The following is a 20,462-nucleotide window of genomic DNA, read 5'->3' on the forward strand; positions in this document are numbered from 1 at the left end:
ACTCCACACACAGGGAGCGCGACATCACAGTACTCCACACACAGGGCGCGCGACATCACCGTACTCCACACACAGGGAGCGCGACATCACAGTACTCCACACACAGGGCGCGCGACATCACCGTACTCCACACACAGGGCGCGCGACATCACCGTACTCCACACACAGGGCGCGCGACATCACCGTACTCCACACACAGGGCGCGCCACATTAGCGTACTCCACACACAGGGGGCATTACATCACAGTACTCCACACACAGGGGGCGTGACATCAGTGTACTCCACACACAGGGATTGCGACATCAGTGTACTCCACACACAGGGCACGCGACATCACCGTACTCCACACACAGGGCGCGTGACATCACCGTACTCCACACACAGGGCGCGTGACATCGCCGTACTCCACACACAGGGCGCGTGACATTGCCGTACTCCACACACAGGGCGCGTGACATCGCCGTACTCCACACACAGGGCGCGCGACATCGCCGTACTCCACACACAGGGCGCGCGACATCGCCGTACTCCACACACAGGGCGCGCCACATCAACGTACTCCACACACAGGGCGCGCGACATCACCGTACTCCACACACAGGGCGCGCGACATCACCGTACTCCACACACAGGGCGCGCGACATCACCGTACTCCACACACAGGGCGCGTGACATCACCGTACTCCACACACAGGGCGCGCGACATCACCGTACTCCACACACAGCGCGTGTGACATCACCACACTCCACACGCAGGGCGTGCAACATCACGGTACTCCACACACAGGGCGCGTGACATCACCGTACTCCACACACAGGGCGCGTGACATCACCGTACTCCACACACAGGGCGCGCGACATCACCGTACTCCACACACAGGGAGCGCGACATCACCGTACTCCACACACAGCGCGTGTGACATCACCGCACTCCACACGCAGGGCGTGCAACATCACGGTACTCCACACACACTGACATCACCCTATGACACGTGACGCCCGGTTTTCTCACCTTACTGCTGCCCCTTTCACTTTCAAACTGTTCAGCCTGGAAATTGGTTCCGTTCAGGGAGACGGTGGATTTGGGGTCCGGGCTCTGGAGGTCACACAAGGTCAGGGCGCTGAGCTGCTCCTCCAGGGTCAGGCTTAGCCCCTCACTCTTCAGCTCAAGCTGGTCCAAAGTCTGGGGCAGAAATGAAGGTCACCATCTTCAGCCGAAATCATCGTACGGCCGCCCTCCCACTATGCCCCTACGCTCCGATCACACGGTCACCCTCCCACTATGCCCCTACGCTCCGATCACACGGTCACCCTCCCACCATGACCCCACCCTGCGATCACACGGTGGCCCTCCCACGACCCCACCCTCTGACCACACAGCCGCCATCCAACTATGCCTCTGCGCTCCAACCACATGGCCACCCTCCCCACTATGCCCCTTCGCTCTGACCACAGGGCCGCCCTCCCGCTACGCTCCGAACACGTCGCCCTCCCACTACACCCCTTCCCTCCGACCACGCCCCTGGCCTCAATCACACGGCTGCCCTCCTACTACACAACTGACCTCCAACCACACACCCACCCTTCCACTGCGCCCCTACCCTCTGACCACACCGCCGCCCTCCCACTAAGTCCCTGCCCTACGACGTGGCTGCCCTCAGAACGCCCCAGCCCTCCGACCACATGGCGGTCCTCACACCATGACCGTGCCCTCCAAACATCCGTCCTTCCTCTACTCCCCTGCTCGCCAATCCCATGGCCGCCGTCGCAGCACGACCCTTGCCCTGCGATCATAGGCCCTCCCTCCATGATGCGCCCCGGGGGTCTCTCACTGTCTTCAGCAGGGATAAGTGGCAGCAGCACTGGCGCAGGCGCAGCAGGAGTGACAGGATGTGAACGGTGCTGGATCCCTGAGAGCGTGGAGGGGCAGAAACGTCTCCCTGGGGGGCTCCAAACTCCCGAGCAACTGTAAGAAAGAGGCAGGTGAGAAAGGTGGGGAGGGGGCATCCACGAGCCGAACAGTGGGGTCTCAGGTGCCGATACCTCTGTCAAACGGATTATCTGGACCCCCGAATTCAGCGGGAAATGCCCCCTCGTGTCGCCTCAAGTAATTCTGGAGCGTAGACCTGGGGAGCAAAAGCCAGGACATGAGGAGAGGGCGGCGGGCCGCCTTTACTACACCGGCCTCCGCCATCCACACCCACACAGGCCCCGCCATGCACACCCAAAGGCCCCCGCCATCCACACCCACAGGCCCCCGCCTTTTACCCCTACACTGGCCCCCACTCTCCAAAAGCCCCCCGGCCTTCCACCCATACAACGGCCCATGCCCTTCTTCAGCCCCTGCCTTCTACCACACCGACCCCATGCCCACAGGCCCCCCTTCTACGCCCTTCACCAGCCACCCCGCCTTCTACCAAAACACCGTCCTCTACCTTCTAAACCTACAGTGGCCAATGCCCTCTACCAGCCCCAGTTTTCTACCACCACCGGCCCCCACTCTCCATGTCAAAAGGCCCCCCATCTTCTACCCCTACACTAGCCCATGCCCTCCAGCCACCCCGCCTTCTACCCCCACCCTTCATAACCAGACCGGCCCCCTGCCTTCTACTACCAAACCGGCCCCCCACCCTCTACCAGCCCCCACCTTCTACTACCACACCGGCCCGCGCCCTCCATGCCCACCGACCCCTGCCTTCCAGGACCACGCCGTCCCCCACCAGCCCCCATTCTCCATGCCCACTAGCCCTCGCCTTCTACCACCACACTGGCTTCCTACACTGGATCAAAAACTTTAGCCATCACACTAACCCCCCCTATGTGACACCCCGCTCTTTACCCACCGTACCAGCCCCTCTCCCACCCCGTCACTGCAGACGGTCACCACATCGGACCCTTATCTCCTTCTCCGGTTGTGCTCCCACCATCTACACTCTACCCCCTGCACCCACCACCTCTGCCCACCACAGCCTGTCCTGGCTTGTAACCATTATTCCTGCCCCCTGTACTGCCACCCCCCCACGCACGGTACCCCAGTGTAGTGACCGGAGTCCTCTCCTCACCGGGACCGGGCAAATATCACGTCATACACGGCCTGCTCCTGGGTGGAGAGTCTCAGCTGATGCAGCTCACTGGTCCTCTGTGGGAGCGCCACCTGCAGGACACAGGGGTCACCAATACACACCACGATGTCCACCCCACCATGTACCTCCCCCAGTGTCAGACCCCAGGGGGCAGTTACCAGCGGTCGCCCGGTGTGGTCCAGTTGGTCCTTGGTCCTCCGCAGCAGCAGGCTCTTGGTCAGGATGGTCAGACGCTCTCCACCCTTCCTGCTGCCATTATCCACCTGAGACTTCCACAGCTTATACTCATCGAAGGGAGAGCAGCGCAGGAACCTGGGGAGGAGAGACCGCCGCTTAAGACCATGGGGGTGGGAGGGCCGCCGCAGGGACAGGAGAGACCGCCGCTGAGGACCGTGGGGGCAGGAGAGACCGCCTCTAGGGACCGTGGGGGCAGGAGAGACCGCCTCTAGGGACCGTGGGGACGGGAGAGACCGCCGATGAGGACTGTGAGGAAAGGAGAGACCGCCGCTGGGGACCGTGGGGACGGGAGACACCGCCACTGGGGACCGTGGGGGCAGGAGAGACCGCCCATGAGGACCGTGGGGGCAGGAGAGACCGCCGATGAGGACCGTGGGGGCAGGAGAGACCGCCGATGAGGACCGCGGGGGCAGGAGAGACCGCCGATGAGGACCGCGGGGGCAGGAGAGACCGCCGATGAGGACCGTGGGGACGGGAGAGACCGCCTCTTGGGACCGTGGGGACGGGAGAGACCGCCGCTGGGGACCGTGGGGACGGGAGAGACCGCCACTGGGGACCGTGGGGAAAGGAGAGACCGCCACTGGGGACCGTGGGGAAAGGAGAGACCGCCACTGGGGACCGTGGGGGCAGGAGAGACCGCCCATGAGGACCGTGGGGGCAGGAGAGACCGCCGATGAGGACCGTGGGGGCAGGAGAGACCGCCGATGAGGACCGTGGGGACAGGAGAGACCGCCGATGAGGACCGTGGGGACAGGAGAGACCGCCGATGAGGACCGTGGGGACAGGAGAGACTGCCGCAGAGGACCGTGGGGACAGGAGAGACTGCCGCAGAGGACCGTGGGGCCAGGAGAGACTGCCGCAGAGGACCGTGGGGACAGGAGAGACTGCCGCAGAGGACCGTGGGGACAGGAGAGACTGCCGCAGAGGACCGTGGGGACAGGAGAGACCGCCTCTAGGGAACGTGGGGAAAGGAGAGACCGCCGCTGAGGACCGTGGGGACAGGAGAGACTGTTTGCCGCTTGAATGGAATAAAAGTTAGTGACCCCCGTGTAGCTCAGGACGAGGTCATGTGACCAGTGTGTGACGCTGTGTACAGTATACGGGGGGGCATCACTCACCGCAGCAGCGAGTACAGATCCAGCAGGTTGTTCTGTATGGGGGTCCCGGTCACGGCCCAGCGGCCCCCGGCCCTCAGCTTACACACAGCGATGGACGTCTGCACCTTCGGGTTCTTAATGTTGTGCGCCTCGTCCAGAATAATGCGGCTCCAGGCCACGCGCAGCAGCGGAGAGGAGGCGCCACGGTCCTGCAACACAGAGCAGCGGAGTCACCCCGCAGCACGGCACCCTGGGACATGTAGTACTCACATGTAATGCCAGAGATCGCAGCTCTGGAGGTGACTGGAGGATAAGACACGATGTAACAGCAGAATAGTGACAACAGCTCTGGAGGTGACTGGAGGATAAGACACTATATAACAGCAGAATAGGGAGTGCAGCTCTGGAGGTGACTGGAGGATAAGAAGCAATGTAACAGCAGAATAGTGAGTGCAGCTCTGGAGGTGACTGGAGGATAAGACACGAAGTAGCAGCAGAATAGTGAGTGCAGCTCTGGAGATGACTGGAGGATAAGACACGAAGTAGCAGCAGAATAGTGACAGCAGCTCTGGAGGTGACTGGAGGATAGAGCACGCTCAGGAAGAGGAGGAGCATCTGTGCTGAGCATCTGCAGGCTAGGGTCTTGCTAAGCTCCTGGGAAGGGAGGTTTTTTCCTGCAAGGACTTTCCATCTGCCCCCTTCCCAGGAAAGAGGACTTTCCCTGGGACTGAGCGCCGGGGCTGTGCCCCTGGCTCCCACCCTCCGGCAAGCCAGCTGGGGGTGGGGGGCCTCAGCACCATCCAGAGGCCAGGGTGCAGCCAGCCAGTCCCAGGGAGATGGGGAAGAGACGGAGCCAAGAGAGAGGGGGTCGCAGGACCCAGGAGCCCCGGGACACCGGGCCCCCCGAAGCTGGTACCGTGGCGGCTCCTCCTCCCGGAGGAGTGGCGGCCCAGAGCAGAGTTGCAGTGGCAGAGCCCCCCAACATCTGGGGCTCCAGAGCTGAGGGAGAGCCATCCACCATCTACGCCTCCCGCATCCATGCGCACCTCTGCGAATATGAGGAGGCCGCCAAACAGCTGAGAAAACTCCGGGAGGAGTTAAGGGGAGCACGAGCGGTGGCTAAGAACCGGCTCCCTGCCTCGAGACGAGCTGAGGTCTCCGCCACGGTGGAGAGGCTGAAGGGGGCTATCAGGGCCTTGGAGGAGATACGAGCGGCTATCCTGAGTGGGAGCGGCCCCTTTGCAGAGAAACTGAAAAATGATGACCGGTTTAGAGCCATGACCGGAGGGTCTCCTGGGGGGTCGGGAGGCCCCTGCCAGGTGGAGCACGAAGAGGAGGATGGCGGAACATCTACGCCTGCCCCACCTGAAGGCCTGGTGAGCAACAACACCCAGGTAACATGCAGCGGGGTGGCCCCTGAGCAAGTGGCTCTCCCACCGGACTCCAGTTACTCGGAGGAAAGTGGGGGCGAGGGGGAGGCTGGTGGAAGTGGGGACAGTAGTAGTGAGGGGGGCTGCCTCGTCCTACAACAGGTGAGGCAGATCGAGTCCCCAGAGCGGTTTGGCACACTGCTCTTTGGGGATGAGGTCTGCCCTGAGGACGGGGCAACCGGAAAGAGGAAAAAGAAAAAAAACAAGCGCAAGCCAAAAAACACCGTGGCTGACAAACTTATGTTTGTCCCTCTTTCCGGGGTCCCTCTGTCCCGCTGTATGGAACCCGCTGCCCACCCCGGCTCGGGCCCTGTGGTGGGTCCGCAGCGGGGGCGCGGGCAGAGTGATGTGTGCCTGGACCTTACCGTCACATCTGGTGGTGGCGGTGAGGGTTCAGGCAGCGACATGGAGGTCGGTGCTGGTGCCAGTGGTGTAACAGCCGCTGGCGGTATTGGCAGTAGTGGTGTCCGGGCTCAGTCCCCGGTGGCAGGGGGGGCTGGCCTGGCGCTCAGCACGGGTACAGCCAGGACCGCACCTCCGGCGGTGAGTGCTGGGGTCTCTGGATCCCCCACGCACGGGTCCGTTAAGTCTGGTCCACTTATGGGGGTCCAGAGACCTAGAAAGGGCGTGGAGGCTGCTGTGAAGCAGCAGCTAAAAAAATGCAAGGGGCTGGTAGCTCCTCTGACGGCGCCCGTGGCAAGAGCGGGGTCCCCGGCGCGTAGACCCAAAAAGGGGTCCGTGCTGGGGGCACCGCCGCCGCTGGGCGACGAGGGGGAGTGGCCAGCCCTGCCAACATCAAGTGGTGGGTTCAGGGGCGCAGTGACAGTCCGTGAGGGGGGCGTGGCCTCCCCGAGTGTTGCCCAGCCTGCAAAGGCTGCGGCATGCGGGGGGGGCGTGTCCTCCTCGGCCGCTGTCCCGCCCGCTGTGCCCGCGTCACCTGGGGAGGGCGTGGCCTCGCAAGGGGTCACTGCTCTGCCCGGGGTGGCTGCGGCCGGCGGGGGGGGCGTGGCCTTGGCGGGCCCACTGCCTCCTGTCCCGCCTACCCCCTCAAGCAGCATAGTGCCCCCAAAAGTCGGTAGGGAGTTGTCGGGGTCCCCAGCCCGCTTACCTCCATCTGGTGGTGCGGGGGCTCTGGCGCTCCTTGGGAAGCCGGCGGGGGCGAACAGCAGAGGGCAGGGTGCGGTGGCAGTGGCTGTCCCTGCCCTCAGTGCAAAGATACCGCAAAAAGAAAAAAATGTGGAGCCAGAGAACCCAGGAGCTGCTGCTGCTCCCAGGCTCGGGCAGGGCGTACTGAGTGCGCTCTGCTCGGAGGTATTTAAAGGGGCAGCGGCACTCTTGGACAAGAGTTGGAGCAGTGCCAGCAGCTCCAAGGAGCAGAGCACTGGCCAGTCAGGGCCCCCAGCAGGCAGGCAGGGGTACTGCAACACCAAGTCTGCTAATGTAAATAGTGGTCTATCTGGAAGTGAGAGTGGGAGTGAGATAGGAGATATTTTTGAAGAGCTGTTTGAGGACATAAATGGTGATGTGAGCGATATGGATGAGGGAGTGAGTGCGAGTGTGAATGTGGCAGTAAATGCTGGAGTGAGTGCCGGAGCGAGTGGAAATAATAAAAGAGTGAACGGGAGAATGAATGAGGGTGCTGGCACAAGTGGTGGTAGTGGTGGGAGGGCTGGCCCGTCTGCCCCCCCATCCGCGAGGCCCCAACGTAATTATGCGGGGGTCGCGGCTGGGGGTCGGGGTGGTTCCGGGGGGGTCTCCTCGCCTCCGGGCTCCGGGGACGGCGGTTTGCACCGCCGTTTCCTGGAGGCCCTCCAAAGGGGAGAAAGATCGATCATGGTAGAGGGGAGGACAGTGGACCTGTCTTTCTGGATAGAGAGACATGGCCTAGCAGCCTTCCAAAATCAAAGGGAGGGAGGGACTGTTTGGTCTCTCCCCACAGCCGGGCAGGGGCCGCCAAGAAGGAATGTGGTCCGTCTTAGGTGGGGGGGCAGTGAAGCTTGTCCACCTAGGAGCAAGGTGGTGGAGCTCCTCCTTAAGATGGGCTTCGGGGCGAATGACATCTTTGCCCTGATACACCCTTCGGCGTCCCGCTTCTCCGACGTCAGCTTCGTGCGGCCAGAGGGGCTTGAGCTCTTCTGGTCAAACTACGAGCTGGTGCGAGAAGAGCCCGGATGGCGAGACTTCGTGGCTCAAGCGGTGTCTCGCCAAAATTCCGTCAAGCGAGTGACCGTGGTTACATGTAACGAGTCACTCGCAGGCGTGGACATCATGACGTGGCTTTCCCGTTACGGGGAGGTCACCGAGGTCCCAAAAAAGAACAGGGACGAGTTTGGCATCTGGTCGGGGGGCTGGACCTTCATGGTCAAATTGAAGGTTTCCGGCGGCACGGTCACCCACATCCCTTCCTCGGCGTTCCTGGGAAGGGACAGGATCCTGGTCTTCTACCAGGGGCAACCGAAGGTCTGCCACAAGTGCGGCGACCCCACTCACTTCAGCGCCAACTGCAAGGTGCAGAAGTGCGCGTTGTGTGGTGGGGTAGGTCACCTGGCTGCCTTGTGCAAAGACATTCGGTGCCACCTGTGTGGTGACCTGGGTCACCCTCTCAGCCGCTGCCCTCGCTCTTTCTCTAATGCCGCCACAGGCCCGGTGGGGGGAGACCGCGGGGGGGCAACCCCCGGTGGCGCTGCTTCTGCTGTGGCAGGTGGTGGCGAAGGGGGAAGGGCTGAGGGGCCAGTGAGGAAGGGCAATGCTGCAAGGGGCCCCGCGTACCAGCGGAGGCAGGAAAAACGCCAGGGAGGTAAGGGACAGGTGGAGCCTCGGGCAACCGGGGTGATGCCTGCTCCTCCCTCCAGGCCCGTGGCCAAAGCCTCTGAGGCCCTGGGGGAGAGTGCGGTGAGTGAGGAGATCAGGAGGATGGAGAGAGAGGAGAAAGCGGCTGACTCGGACAATTCCTCTCAGTATGAAAGTGTTGATGAGGATGTCCAAGAGCAGCCTACAGCACCAGGTGGCAAAACCAGGCGTGCCAAGCGCAAAGCGGTGGGGAGGAAGGCTGACAAGCCTTCAAAGTCCCCCCCGCCCCCGACCACAAGGGTGCATACGGAAGGGCCCGCTGACCCCCCTCTGATCAGACTCTCCAACCGGTTCAGCGCCCTCGGGGGTTCAGATGATGAACCGCAAGACGAGGGTACTGGGCCGGGGGTAACACCGGAGGGTCCTTCGGGGGATGGCGGAGTCCGTCCCTCAGGGGGCATTGCTCCTCCTGAGGGGGGGACAGACCTGGAACCCGGGGGCGAGGACACCGGGGGGGGTGGGATGGACACGTCGGGAGCTTCCCTGAAAAGGAAGGTGTCTGACCCCTCCCCAGGAGGAGGTAATAGCGGGGTAGGGAAGAAATTGGCCATCCATCTCGATCACCCATGATGGCTGAACTCGCCCCGTTGACGCTGGCGTCTATTAATGTCGCCAGCATTAAGTCAGATGCGGCTCGCTTCACGGCCTTTGATTTTTTCTCCCGGATTGAGGCAGAAATTTTATTCTTGCAAGAGACCAGACTAACAGACATGGGGGCCATCTATAAAGCACGGAGGGAGTGGAGGTGCGGGCCCTCATACTGGTCTCTTGCGGCCGAGCCGTATAGCGGGGTGGCAGTCCTTTTTAAGACTGCAGCAGTTGAATGCCGACGGGTTACTGAGTTGGAAATGGGGAGGTGCCTGATCCTAGATGTCTTCATGAGGGGACAAGAGCTCCGGCTCATCAACATCTACGGCCCACAGTCCAAGTGGGACCGCAAATGTCTCTTCCTGAGGATCAAGCCCTTTCTTTTTACGAGCCGACAGGTGGTCTTCGGTGGGGACTTCAACACCATTACGAGGTCCCGTGACCGGGGGGGTCCCGGAGATCGCCTGGCTTATGATAGCGTCGCGTTGAATAGCATAGCCAGTGAAGCTCACCTGGTGGATGCCCACATCCGGCACACCCCAGGTCACGGAGGTTTCACCTACCATAGGGGTAGCTGTAGGTCTAGAATAGACAGGTTTTTTTTGAAGGAGGACGCCATCTTTTCTGCTGTGTCCGCCGTTGAGGTGGAGTTCTCCGATCACTGTCTAATTTTCTTTTCTCTGAATGTTGCAGAGACTCCTCGGATGGGAAGAGGGCTGTGGAAGCTCAATTCGTCCCTGCTGGAAGAAGCGGAGGTGAGACAATCCTTCGAGGATTTTCTTCAGAGCCAGGTACCGCTGTTGGATCTCTGTAGTAGTAAGTCAGAGTGGTGGGAGATCTTCAAAAAGCGGGTGGCGGGGTTCTTCCGTCAGCTCTCGAGCCTCAGGAGTCTGAACAGGCACCGCTTGTACCAGGCTCTGGGGAGGAAACTCGAGCAGCTTGTCTCGACTGGAGGTGACCGAGAGGAAATCTCCAGAGTGAAATCTTTGCTCAAGAGGTGTCAGTATGATAGGCACACATCTTTGGTTTTTGAGAGGGACTTCGGGAAGTACCGCTCGCCCGACCCTTACAGAAACTGTAAGATGTCAGTGAATTGTAAGATGGTGACAGGACTGATCGACAGTACGGGGTCCCTGAACAGATCCAAATCAGGGATCCTGGAGGTGGTCAGATCCTTCTACTCACACCTCCTGGAAAAGAAGGATCTGGATCGGGACAGGATGTCGGCTTTCCTGGCTGAAGCCATCCCTGAGCCAGGGGGTGACCCCTCTCTTGGTGTTTTGGCAGAAGAAATCAGGGAAGAGGAAGTGAGACTGGCCATTGATGGGCTTCGGCTCAAGAAATCGCCAGGTCCGGATGGCTTAACATCTGAGTTCTATAAGACTTTTAGGGACTCCTTGGTCCCCCTCTTGACAGGGGTCTTTAATGAGTGTCTCTCCTCGGGCACTCTTCCCGGCTCAATGAGGAAGTCAGCCCTCATTATTCTGTCAAAGGGTAAGGATCCGTCCCGAATCGAGAACTGGCGTCCCATAGCGCTTCTCGATACGGACCGGAAGGTTCTGGCCAAGGTGCTGTTTAATCGGCTGGTGAAGTTTGCACCCCGGCTCCTTTCAGGGGCCCAGCATTGCTCTGTTCCAGGCCGCAGTACTTTTAGTGCTGTGCTCGGTGTCCGAGAGGCAGTGGAGCAGGGTAGGGCAGGTCACTGGAAGGGGTACTTGCTGTCATTAGATCAAGCGAAAGCCTTTGACCGGGTCAACCACGAGTACCTCTGGTCCGTCCTTTTGAGGTATGGTCTGCCTGGGAGGTTTGTAAAATGGTTAGAGATCTTGTACCAAGGGGCTGAGACTTTTCCGCTGGTGAATGGTTGGTCAGGTCGTCCTTTTGAGGTGGGTTCTGGGGTCCGTCAGGGCTGTCCGCTGAGCCCGCTTTTATACGTGTTCGCGATCGATCCCTTCTTAAGGAGGGTAGATCGTGGACCGTTGGCGGGAGTCGGGATGGACCGGGCGGGCTCTGGCTCCTCTCTGAGGGTGGTGGCGTACGCCGATGATGTTTCCCTGTTCGTATCCTCGAGAGGGGAGGCGGACTGGGTCATGTCGGAGGTAGTGCGCTACTCGGAGGCATCCGGGTCCATGATCAACCGGGATAAGTGTGAAAGTCTCTGGCTGGGAGGGGGAGATCCTAGTTTTGATCTCCCGGACACCCTTCCAGGGCCCCAGGCCACCGCCAAAATTCTAGGCATCGAATTTGGCCCCGGGGACTACCCCCAGCAAAATTGGGAGGGCAGACTTAAGATCGCCGCCCAAAAGGTGGACCAATGGAAGGGTTGGTCTTTAACCCTGAGGGAAAGGGTTGCCCTGGCTAAAGGCTATCTGCTACCTTTATTGATATACCTGGGCAGTGTGTGCATCTTGCCGGAACCTCTCTGGACGCGGGTCTATAGCCTGTTCTTCCAATTGTTATGGGGGAATAGGCTTAACCTAATCAAGAGGGAGGTTACATACCGTACGAGGAGACTAGGCGGGTTGGGTATGGTCAACCCGGTGGTGTTTCTAGTAAACACCTTTCTTAAGACTAACATCTCTAACCTCTGGCTAGAGAGGGCTCCTCCGTGGGTAGTCTCCTGCAAGGGTTGGCTTTGGCCTTTCTTCCAGGAATGGGAGACAGGAGGGCGGGTGAAGGACCTACGCACACCTCATGGGCATCTTCCGGCTTACGCTACCCCGGTTCTGAAGGTGATCCGCCGGTGGGGTCTGGGAGTGTGGGAAATCAGGACCATGTCGAGGCAGTGCCTTGACAGGAGGGTCCTGTTGACCCATTTCCAGAAGCCCCTGGCCCTTAAGGATTGCCCAGGCCGGGATCTGGAGGTCGGGCTGGGGCTTTTAAATTCTAAGCGGATCCCCATGAAGTTTTGGGACTTGACCTGGCGTTGCTTCCACGGGAGGCTGTATGTAAGGGACAACTTGAAGTGCAGGAACTCCGATGACCGGGGTTGCCCTCGTGAGGAGTGTGGCGACGTGCTGGAAAGCATGGAGCACTTCCTGCTTCATTGTCCCTTTAATGCAGAGGTTTACAACAGGGTGGGTGCCTCCATACGTTGGCCGCGGCTGGCGTCCCTCTCCTACGCTGAATGGGCCTATGGAGCGTTCAGATCCCTGGGTGGCCGGGACCCGTGCACTTTATTCCTAGTCAGTGCAGTGGTTAGGTTCCACACTTGGAATGCACGGTGCCTAGTTACGACGCGGAAAAAAACCCTCCCAAGGGATGAGGTGGTAGGAAACATCTTGGGTGACCTGGTGAAGGTCCGTTCTTTGGAGTTCGAAAGGTTGGGTGTGAGGAAGGCCTCTTGGCTTTGGAGAGGCCTCTCATTTTAAAAACGCACTCAAGGGAGAGCTAGCTCCGTGTGAATGAGGGTAGGGATAGCATAAGTTTCACTGGGTGTGTTAGGGACAGAAGTAGGGGCAGATAGGGACAGGGAGGGACAGGCACTGAGGGACAGATAGAGAGTTAGTTATGATAAGTTAGGTAGAGTAGGGGCAGGTAGGGACAGATAGGGACAGGTTTCTTTTTTTAGGGACAGAAGTAGGGACAGTCTTAGTTCTTGAGGGATAGGATGAATGTGTTAGTGAGGGATGGAGCCTCTAGAACCCCGTTTTCCTGGTGGTGGGCTGGTGCATGCCACCTTAGCTTTTTGTTTTAAAAACAGGACATATAATGGATATTGGGCTTACAGGTGCCAAACTTGGGCCTTGGGTATGTAAATGCTGTGTTTAGTTTGTATATTAATGCGTAAGTAGATGGGATGGTATTGAGAGTTTTGGAAAATGTCTTTTGGTTGTGCTTTGGTAAAAGGAAAAACATATAACACACGTTTTTTTTTGTTTTTTTAGTTAGAATGTGTGGATGGGGTGTAGTCAGGTTGGGAGGGGGGTGCATGGGGGGTGGTGGATGGATGACCGGATGCCAAGAGCAACATGAAGGAGCAGAGGAGCAGGGCAGGAGAAGTAGACTCTGCGGACCCTGGAAATAATTTTTGTGTGGAATCAAAAGGCCATAAACTTTCGTGGACCAGATTTTGCAGTGACAAGGCTACAAACTTGTAGGACCTGCGGTGCAAGGTGGTGGGAAAAAAAAGGCTGCGAACTTGTTGCCATGTGTGGGAGAGGGAAAAAAAAAAAAAAAAAAAAAAATCTTTGCTGTGTAATAGGAGGTAAGGTTTGTCGGCCAAAGTGGCAGAGTTCTTGTTTTTTTCAAGGCGGAGGGCCAGGAAAGGGTTATTTTCGTTTGGTTTTTGTAAATAGTAAAATTGTAAATAGTAAACTAGTAAAATCGGTGAGGTGTGAATGGGGGTGAATGGGGGTGAATGGGGTGAGAGTGGGGAGAGGGGTTTATGTTTCTTTGTATTTTCTTTTAAGTGGATTCCTGCTGGGGGACCCTAAGCTGCCGAGCTTAGTGGAGGACAAGGAAAGGATTTGGACTTTCAGTTGTTTGCGCATGTTTTGCACATTTTATGTCTGTCTATGTTGGTTTTCTTTAGTTTATGTATTGTGGTTTGTTTCTGAGTGTAATTTTGATAATTTTGTAAAATAAAAGAGTTGGAGGATAAGACACGAAGTAGCAGCAGAATAGTGAGTGCAGCTCTGGAGATGACTGGAGGATAAGACACGAAGTAGCAGCAGAATAGTGACAGCAGCTCTGGAGGTGACTGGAGGATAGAGCACGCTCAGGAAGAGGAGGAGCATCTGTGCTGAGCATCTGCAGGCTAGGGTCTTGCTAAGCTCCTGGGAAGGGAGGTTTTTTCCTGCAAGGACTTTCCATCTGCCCCCTTCCCAGGAAAGAGGACTTTCCCTGGGACTGAGCGCCGGGGCTGTGCCCCTGGCTCCCACCCTCCGGCAAGCCAGCTGGGGGTGGGGGGCCTCAGCACCATCCAGAGGCCAGGGTGCAGCCAGCCAGTCCCAGGGAGATGGGGAAGAGACGGAGCCAAGAGAGAGGGGGTCGCAGGACCCAGGAGCCCCGGGACACCGGGCCCCCCGAAGCTGGTACCGTGGCGGCTCCTCCTCCCGGAGGAGTGGCGGCCCAGAGCAGAGGTGCAGTGGCAGAGCCCCCCAACATCTGGGGCTCCAGAGCTGAGGGAGAGCCATCCACCATCTACGCCTCCCGCATCCATGCGCACCTCTGCGAATATGAGGAGGCCGCCAAACAGCTGAGAAAACTCCGGGAGGAGTTAAGGGGAGCACGAGCGGTGGCTAAGAACCGGCTCCCCGCCTCGAGACGAGCTGAGGTCTCCGCCACGGTGGAGAGGCTGAAGGGGGCTATCAGGGCCTTGGAGGAGATACGAGCGGCTATCCTGAGTGGGAGCGGCCCCTTTGCAGAGAAACTGAAAAATGATGACCGGTTTAGAGCCATGACCGGAGGGTCTCCTGGGGGGTCGGGAGGCCCCTGCCAGGTGGAGCACGAAGAGGAGGATGGCGGAACATCTACGCCTGCCCCACCTGAAGGCCTGGTGAGCAACAACACCCAGGTAACATGCAGCGGGGTGGCCCCTGAGCAAGTGGCTCTCCCACCGGACTCCAGTTACTCGGAGGAAAGTGGGGGCGAGGGGGAGGCTGGTGGAAGTGGGGACAGTAGTAGTGAGGGGGGCTGCCTCGTCCTACAACAGGTGAGGCAGATCGAGTCCCCAGAGCGGTTTGGCACACTGCTCTTTGGGGATGAGGTCTGCCCTGAGGACGGGGCAACCGGAAAGAGGAAAAAGAAAAAAAACAAGCGCAAGCCAAAAAACACCGTGGCTGACAAACTTATGTTTGTCCCTCTTTCCGGGGTCCCTCTGTCCCGCTGTATGGAACCCGCTGCCCACCCCGGCTCGGGCCCTGTGGTGGGTCCGCAGCGGGGGCGCGGGCAGAGTGATGTGTGCCTGGACCTTACCGTCACATCTGGTGGTGGCGGTGAGGGTTCAGGCAGCGACATGGAGGTCGGTGCTGGTGCCAGTGGTGTAACAGCCGCTGGCGGTATTGGCAGTAGTGGTGTCCGGGCTCAGTCCCCGGTGGCAGGGGGGGCTGGCCTGGCGCTCAGCACGGGTACAGCCAGGACCGCACCTCCGGCGGTGAGTGCTGGGGTCTCTGGATCCCCCACGCACGGGTCCGTTAAGTCTGGTCCACTTATGGGGGTCCAGAGACCTAGAAAGGGCGTGGAGGCTGCTGTGAAGCAGCAGCTAAAAAAATGCAAGGGGCTGGTAGCTCCTCTGACGGCGCCCGTGGCAAGAGCGGGGTCCCCGGCGCGTAGACCCAAAAAGGGGTCCGTGCTGGGGGCACCGCCGCCGCTGGGCGACGAGGGGGAGTGGCCAGCCCTGCCAACATCAAGTGGTGGGTTCAGGGGCGCAGTGACAGTCCGTGAGGGGGGCGTGGCCTCCCCGAGTGTTGCCCAGCCTGCAAAGGCTGCGGCATGCGGGGGGGGCGTGTCCTCCTCGGCCGCTGTCCCGCCCGCTGTGCCCGCGTCACCTGGGGAGGGCGTGGCCTCGCAAGGGGTCACTGCTCTGCCCGGGGTGGCTGCGGCCGGCGGGGGGGGCGTGGCCTTGGCGGGCCCACTGCCTCCTGTCCCGCCTACCCCCTCAAGCAGCATAGTGCCCCCAAAAGTCGGTAGGGAGTTGTCGGGGTCCCCAGCCCGCTTACCTCCATCTGGTGGTGCGGGGGCTCTGGCGCTCCTTGGGAAGCCGGCGGGGGCGAACAGCAGAGGGCAGGGTGCGGTGGCAGTGGCTGTCCCTGCCCTCAGTGCAAAGATACCGCAAAAAGAAAAAAATGTGGAGCCAGAGAACCCAGGAGCTGCTGCTGCTCCCAGGCTCGGGCAGGGCGTACTGAGTGCGCTCTGCTCGGAGGTATTTAAAGGGGCAGCGGCACTCTTGGACAAGAGTTGGAGCAGTGCCAGCAGCTCCAAGGAGCAGAGCACTGGCCAGTCAGGGCCCCCAGCAGGCAGGCAGGGGTACTGCAACACCAAGTCTGCTAATGTAAATAGTGGTCTATCTGGAAGTGAGAGTGGGAGTGAGATAGGAGATATTTTTGAAGAGCTGTTTGAGGACATAAATGGTGATGTGAGCGATATGGATGAGGGAGTGAGTGCGAGTGTGAATGTGGCAGTAAATGCTGGAGTGAGTGCCGGAGCGAGTGGAAATAATAAAAGAGTGAACGGGAGAATGAATGAGGGTGCTGGCACAAGTGGTGGTAGTGGTGGGAGGGCTGGCCCGTCTGCCCCCCCATCCGCGAGGCCCCAACGTAATTATGCGGGGGTCGCGGCTGGGGGTCGGGGTGGTTCCGGGGGGGTCTCCTCGCCTCCGGGCTCCGGGGACGGCGGTTTGCACCGCCGTTTCCTGGAGGCCCTCCAAAGGGGAGAAAGATCGATCATGGTAGAGGGGAGGACAGTGGACCTGTCTTTCTGGATAGAGAGACATGGCCTAGCAGCCTTCCAAAATCAAAGGGAGGGAGGGACTGTTTGGTCTCTCCCCACAGCCGGGCAGGGGCCGCCAAGAAGGAATGTGGTCCGTCTTAGGTGGGGGGGCAGTGAAGCTTGTCCACCTAGGAGCAAGGTGGTGGAGCTCCTCCTTAAGATGGGCTTCGGGGCGAATGACATCTTTGCCCTGATACACCCTTCGGCGTCCCGCTTCTTCGACGTCAGCTTCGTGCGGCCAGAGGGGCTTGAGCTCTTCTGGTCAAACTACGAGCTGGTGCGAGAAGAGCCCGGATGGCGAGACTTCGTGGCTCAAGCGGTGTCTCGCCAAAATTCCGTCAAGCGAGTGACCGTGGTTACATGTAACGAGTCACTCGCAGGCGTGGACATCATGACGTGGCTTTCCCGTTACGGGGAGGTCACCGAGGTCCCAAAAAAGAACAGGGACGAGTTTGGCATCTGGTCGGGGGGCTGGACCTTCATGGTCAAATTGAAGGTTTCCGGCGGCACGGTCACCCACATCCCTTCCTCGGCGTTCCTGGGAAGGGACAGGATCCTGGTCTTCTACCAGGGGCAACCGAAGGTCTGCCACAAGTGCGGCGACCCCACTCACTTCAGCGCCAACTGCAAGGTGCAGAAGTGCGCGTTGTGTGGTGGGGTAGGTCACCTGGCTGCCTTGTGCAAAGACATTCGGTGCCACCTGTGTGGTGACCTGGGTCACCCTCTCAGCCGCTGCCCTCGCTCTTTCTCTAATGCCGCCACAGGCCCGGTGGGGGGAGACCGCTGGGGGGGCAACCCCCGGTGGCGCTGCTTCTGCTGTGGCAGGTGGTGGCGAAGGGGGAAGGGCTGAGGGGCCAGTGAGGAAGGGCAATGCTGCAAGGGGCCCCGCGTACCAGCGGAGGCAGGAAAAACGCCAGGGAGGTAAGGGACAGGTGGAGCCTCGGGCAACCGGGGTGATGCCTGCTCCTCCCTCCAGGCCCGTGGCCAAAGCCTCTGAGGCCCTGGGGGAGAGTGCGGTGAGTGAGGAGATCAGGAGGATGGAGAGAGAGGAGAAAGCGGCTGACTCGGACAATTCCTCTCAGTATGAAAGTGTTGATGAGGATGTCCAAGAGCAGCCTACAGCACCAGGTGGCAAAACCAGGCGTGCCAAGCGCAAAGCGGTGGGGAGGAAGGCTGACAAGCCTTCAAAGTCCCCCCCACCCCCGACCACAAGGGTGCATACGGAAGGGCCCGCTGACCCCCCTCTGATCAGACTCTCCAACCGGTTCAGCGCCCTCGGGGGTTCAGATGATGAACTGCAAGACGAGGGTACTGGGCCGGGGGCAACACCGGAGGGTCCTTCAGGGGATGGCGGAGTCCGTCCCTCAGGGGGCATTGCTCCTCCTGAGGGGGGGACAGACCTGGAACCCGGGGGCGAGGACACCGGGGGGGGTGGGATGGACACGTCGGGAGCTTCCCTGAAAAGGAAGGTGTCTGACCCCTCCCCAGGAGGAGGTAATAGCGGGGTAGGGAAGAAATTGGCCATCCAACTCGATCACCCATGATGGCTGAACTCGCCCCGTTGACGCTGGCGTCTATTAATGTCGCCAGCATTAAGTCAGATGCGGCTCGCTTCACGGCCTTTGATTTTTTTCTCCCGGATTGAGGCAGAAATTTTATTCTTGCAAGAGACCAGACTAACAGACATGGGGGCCATCTATAAAGCACGGAGGGAGTGGAGGTGCGGGCCCTCATACTGGTCTCTTGCGGCCGAGCCGTATAGCGGGGTGGCAGTCCTTTTTAAGACTGCAGCAGTTGAATGCCGACGGGTTACTGAGTTGGAAATGGGGAGGTGCCTGATCCTAGATGTCTTCATGAGGGGACAAGAGCTCCGGCTCATCAACATCTACGGCCCGCAGTCCAAGTGGGACCGCAAATGTCTCTTCCTGAGGATCAAGCCCTTTCTTTTTACGAGCCGACAGGTGGTCTTCGGTGGGGACTTCAACACCATTACGAGGTCCCGTGACCGGGGGGGTCCCGGAGATCGCCTGGCTTATGATAGCGTCGCGTTGAATAGCATAGCCAGTGAAGCTCGCCTGGTGGATGCCCACATCCGGCACACCCCAGGTCACGGAGGTTTCACCTACCATAGGGGTAGCTGTAGGTCTAGAATAGACAGGTTTTTTTTGAAGGAGGACGCCATCTTTTCTGCTGTGTCCGCCGTTGAGGTGGAGTTCTCCGATCACTGTCTAATTTTCTTTTCTCTGAATGTTGCAGAGACTCCTCGGATGGGAAGAGGGCTGTGGAAGCTCAATTCGTCCCTGCTGGAAGAAGCGGAGGTGAGACAATCCTTCGAGGATTTTCTTCAGAGCCAGGTACCGCTGTTGGATCTCTGTAGTAGTAAGTCAGAGTGGTGGGAGATCTTCAAAAAGCGGGTGGCGGGGTTCTTCCGTCAGCTCTCGAGCCTCAGGAGTCTGAACAGGCACCGCTTGTACCAGGCTCTGGGGAGGAAACTCGAGCAGCTTGTCTCGACTGGAGGTGACCGAGAGGAAATCTCCAGAGTGAAATCTTTGCTCAAGAGGTGTCAGTATGATAGGCACACATCCTTGGTTTTTGAGAGGGACTTCGGGAAGTACCGCTCGCCCGACCCTTACAGAAACTGTAAGATGTCAGTGAATTGTAAGATGGTGACAGGACTGATCGACAGTACGGGGTCCCTGAACAGATCCAAATCAGGGATCCTGGAGGTAGTCAGATCCTTCTACTCACACCTCTTGGAAAAGAAGGATCTGGATCGGGACAGGATGTCGGCTTTCCTGGCTGAAGCCATCCCTGAGCCAGGGGGTGACCCCTCTCTTGGTGTTTTGGCAGAAGAAATCAGGGAAGAGGAAGTGAGACTGGCCATTGATGGGCTTCGGCTCAAGAAATCGCCAGGTCCGGATGGCTTAACATCTGAGTTCTATAAGACTTTTAGGGACTCCTTGGTCCCCCTCTTGACAGGGGTCTTTAATGAGTGTCTCTCCTCGGGCACTCTTCCCGGCTCAATGAGGAAGTCAGCCCTCATTATTCTGTCAAAGGGTAAGGATCCGTCCCGAATCGAGAACTGGCGTCCCATAGCGCTTCTCGATACGGACCGGAAGGTTCTGGCCAAGGTGCTGTTTAATCGGCTGGTGAAGTTTGCACCCCGGCTCCTTTCAGGGGCCCAGCATTGCTCTGTTCCAGGCCGCAGTACTTTTAGTGCTGTGCTCGGTGTCCGAGAGGCAGTGGAGCAGGGTAGGGCAGGTCACTGGAAGGGGTACTTGCTGTCATTAGATCAAGCGAAAGCCTTTGACCGGGTCAACCACGAGTACCTCTGGTCCGTCCTTTTGAGGTATGGTCTGCCTGGGAGGTTTGTAAAATGGTTAGAGATCTTGTACCAAGGGGCTGAGACTTTTCCGCTGGTGAATGGTTGGTCAGGTCATCCTTTTGAGGTGGGTTCTGGGGTTCGTCAGGGCTGTCCGCTGAGCCCGCTTTTATACGTGTTCGCGATCGATCCCTTCTTAAGGAGGGTAGATCGTGGACCGTTGGCGGGAGTCGGGATGGACCGGGCGGGCTCTGGCTCCTCTCTGAGGGTGGTGGCGTACGCCGATGATGTTTCCCTGTTCGTATCCTCGAGAGGGGAGGCGGACTGGGTCATGTCGGAGGTAGTGCGCTACTCGGAGGCATCCGGGTCCATGATCAACCGGGATAAGTGTGAAAGTCTCTGGCTGGGAGGTGGAGATCCTAG

General features: G+C 59.4%; 1 protein-coding gene across 3 annotated transcripts in view; it reads right to left on the reverse strand.

The window, feature by feature from the left end:
- The window catches only part of TTF2 (transcription termination factor 2), a 73,252-nt gene that overhangs the window by 4,143 nt on the left and 48,647 nt on the right, over positions 1–20,462 (reverse strand). For all 3 annotated transcript variants that reach the window (XM_073551027.1, XM_073551028.1, XM_073551026.1), the window contains 6 exons: positions 4,440–4,627; positions 3,243–3,396; positions 3,064–3,155; positions 2,045–2,127; positions 1,834–1,967; positions 1,014–1,184 (listed from right to left, as the gene is read on the reverse strand). In XM_073551027.1, coding sequence (XP_073407128.1) covers positions 1,014–1,184; positions 1,834–1,967; positions 2,045–2,127; positions 3,064–3,155; positions 3,243–3,396; positions 4,440–4,627 — 822 coding nt within the window. The remainder of the gene's footprint in view (positions 1–1,013; positions 1,185–1,833; positions 1,968–2,044; positions 2,128–3,063; positions 3,156–3,242; positions 3,397–4,439; positions 4,628–20,462) is intronic.

This window comes from Dendrobates tinctorius, unplaced genomic scaffold, assembly GCF_039654945.1.
Source record: "Dendrobates tinctorius isolate UK_male_01 unplaced genomic scaffold, ASM3965494v1 ptg000172l, whole genome shotgun sequence".
In the NCBI taxonomy this organism is placed as follows: Eukaryota; Metazoa; Chordata; class Amphibia; order Anura; family Dendrobatidae; genus Dendrobates; species Dendrobates tinctorius.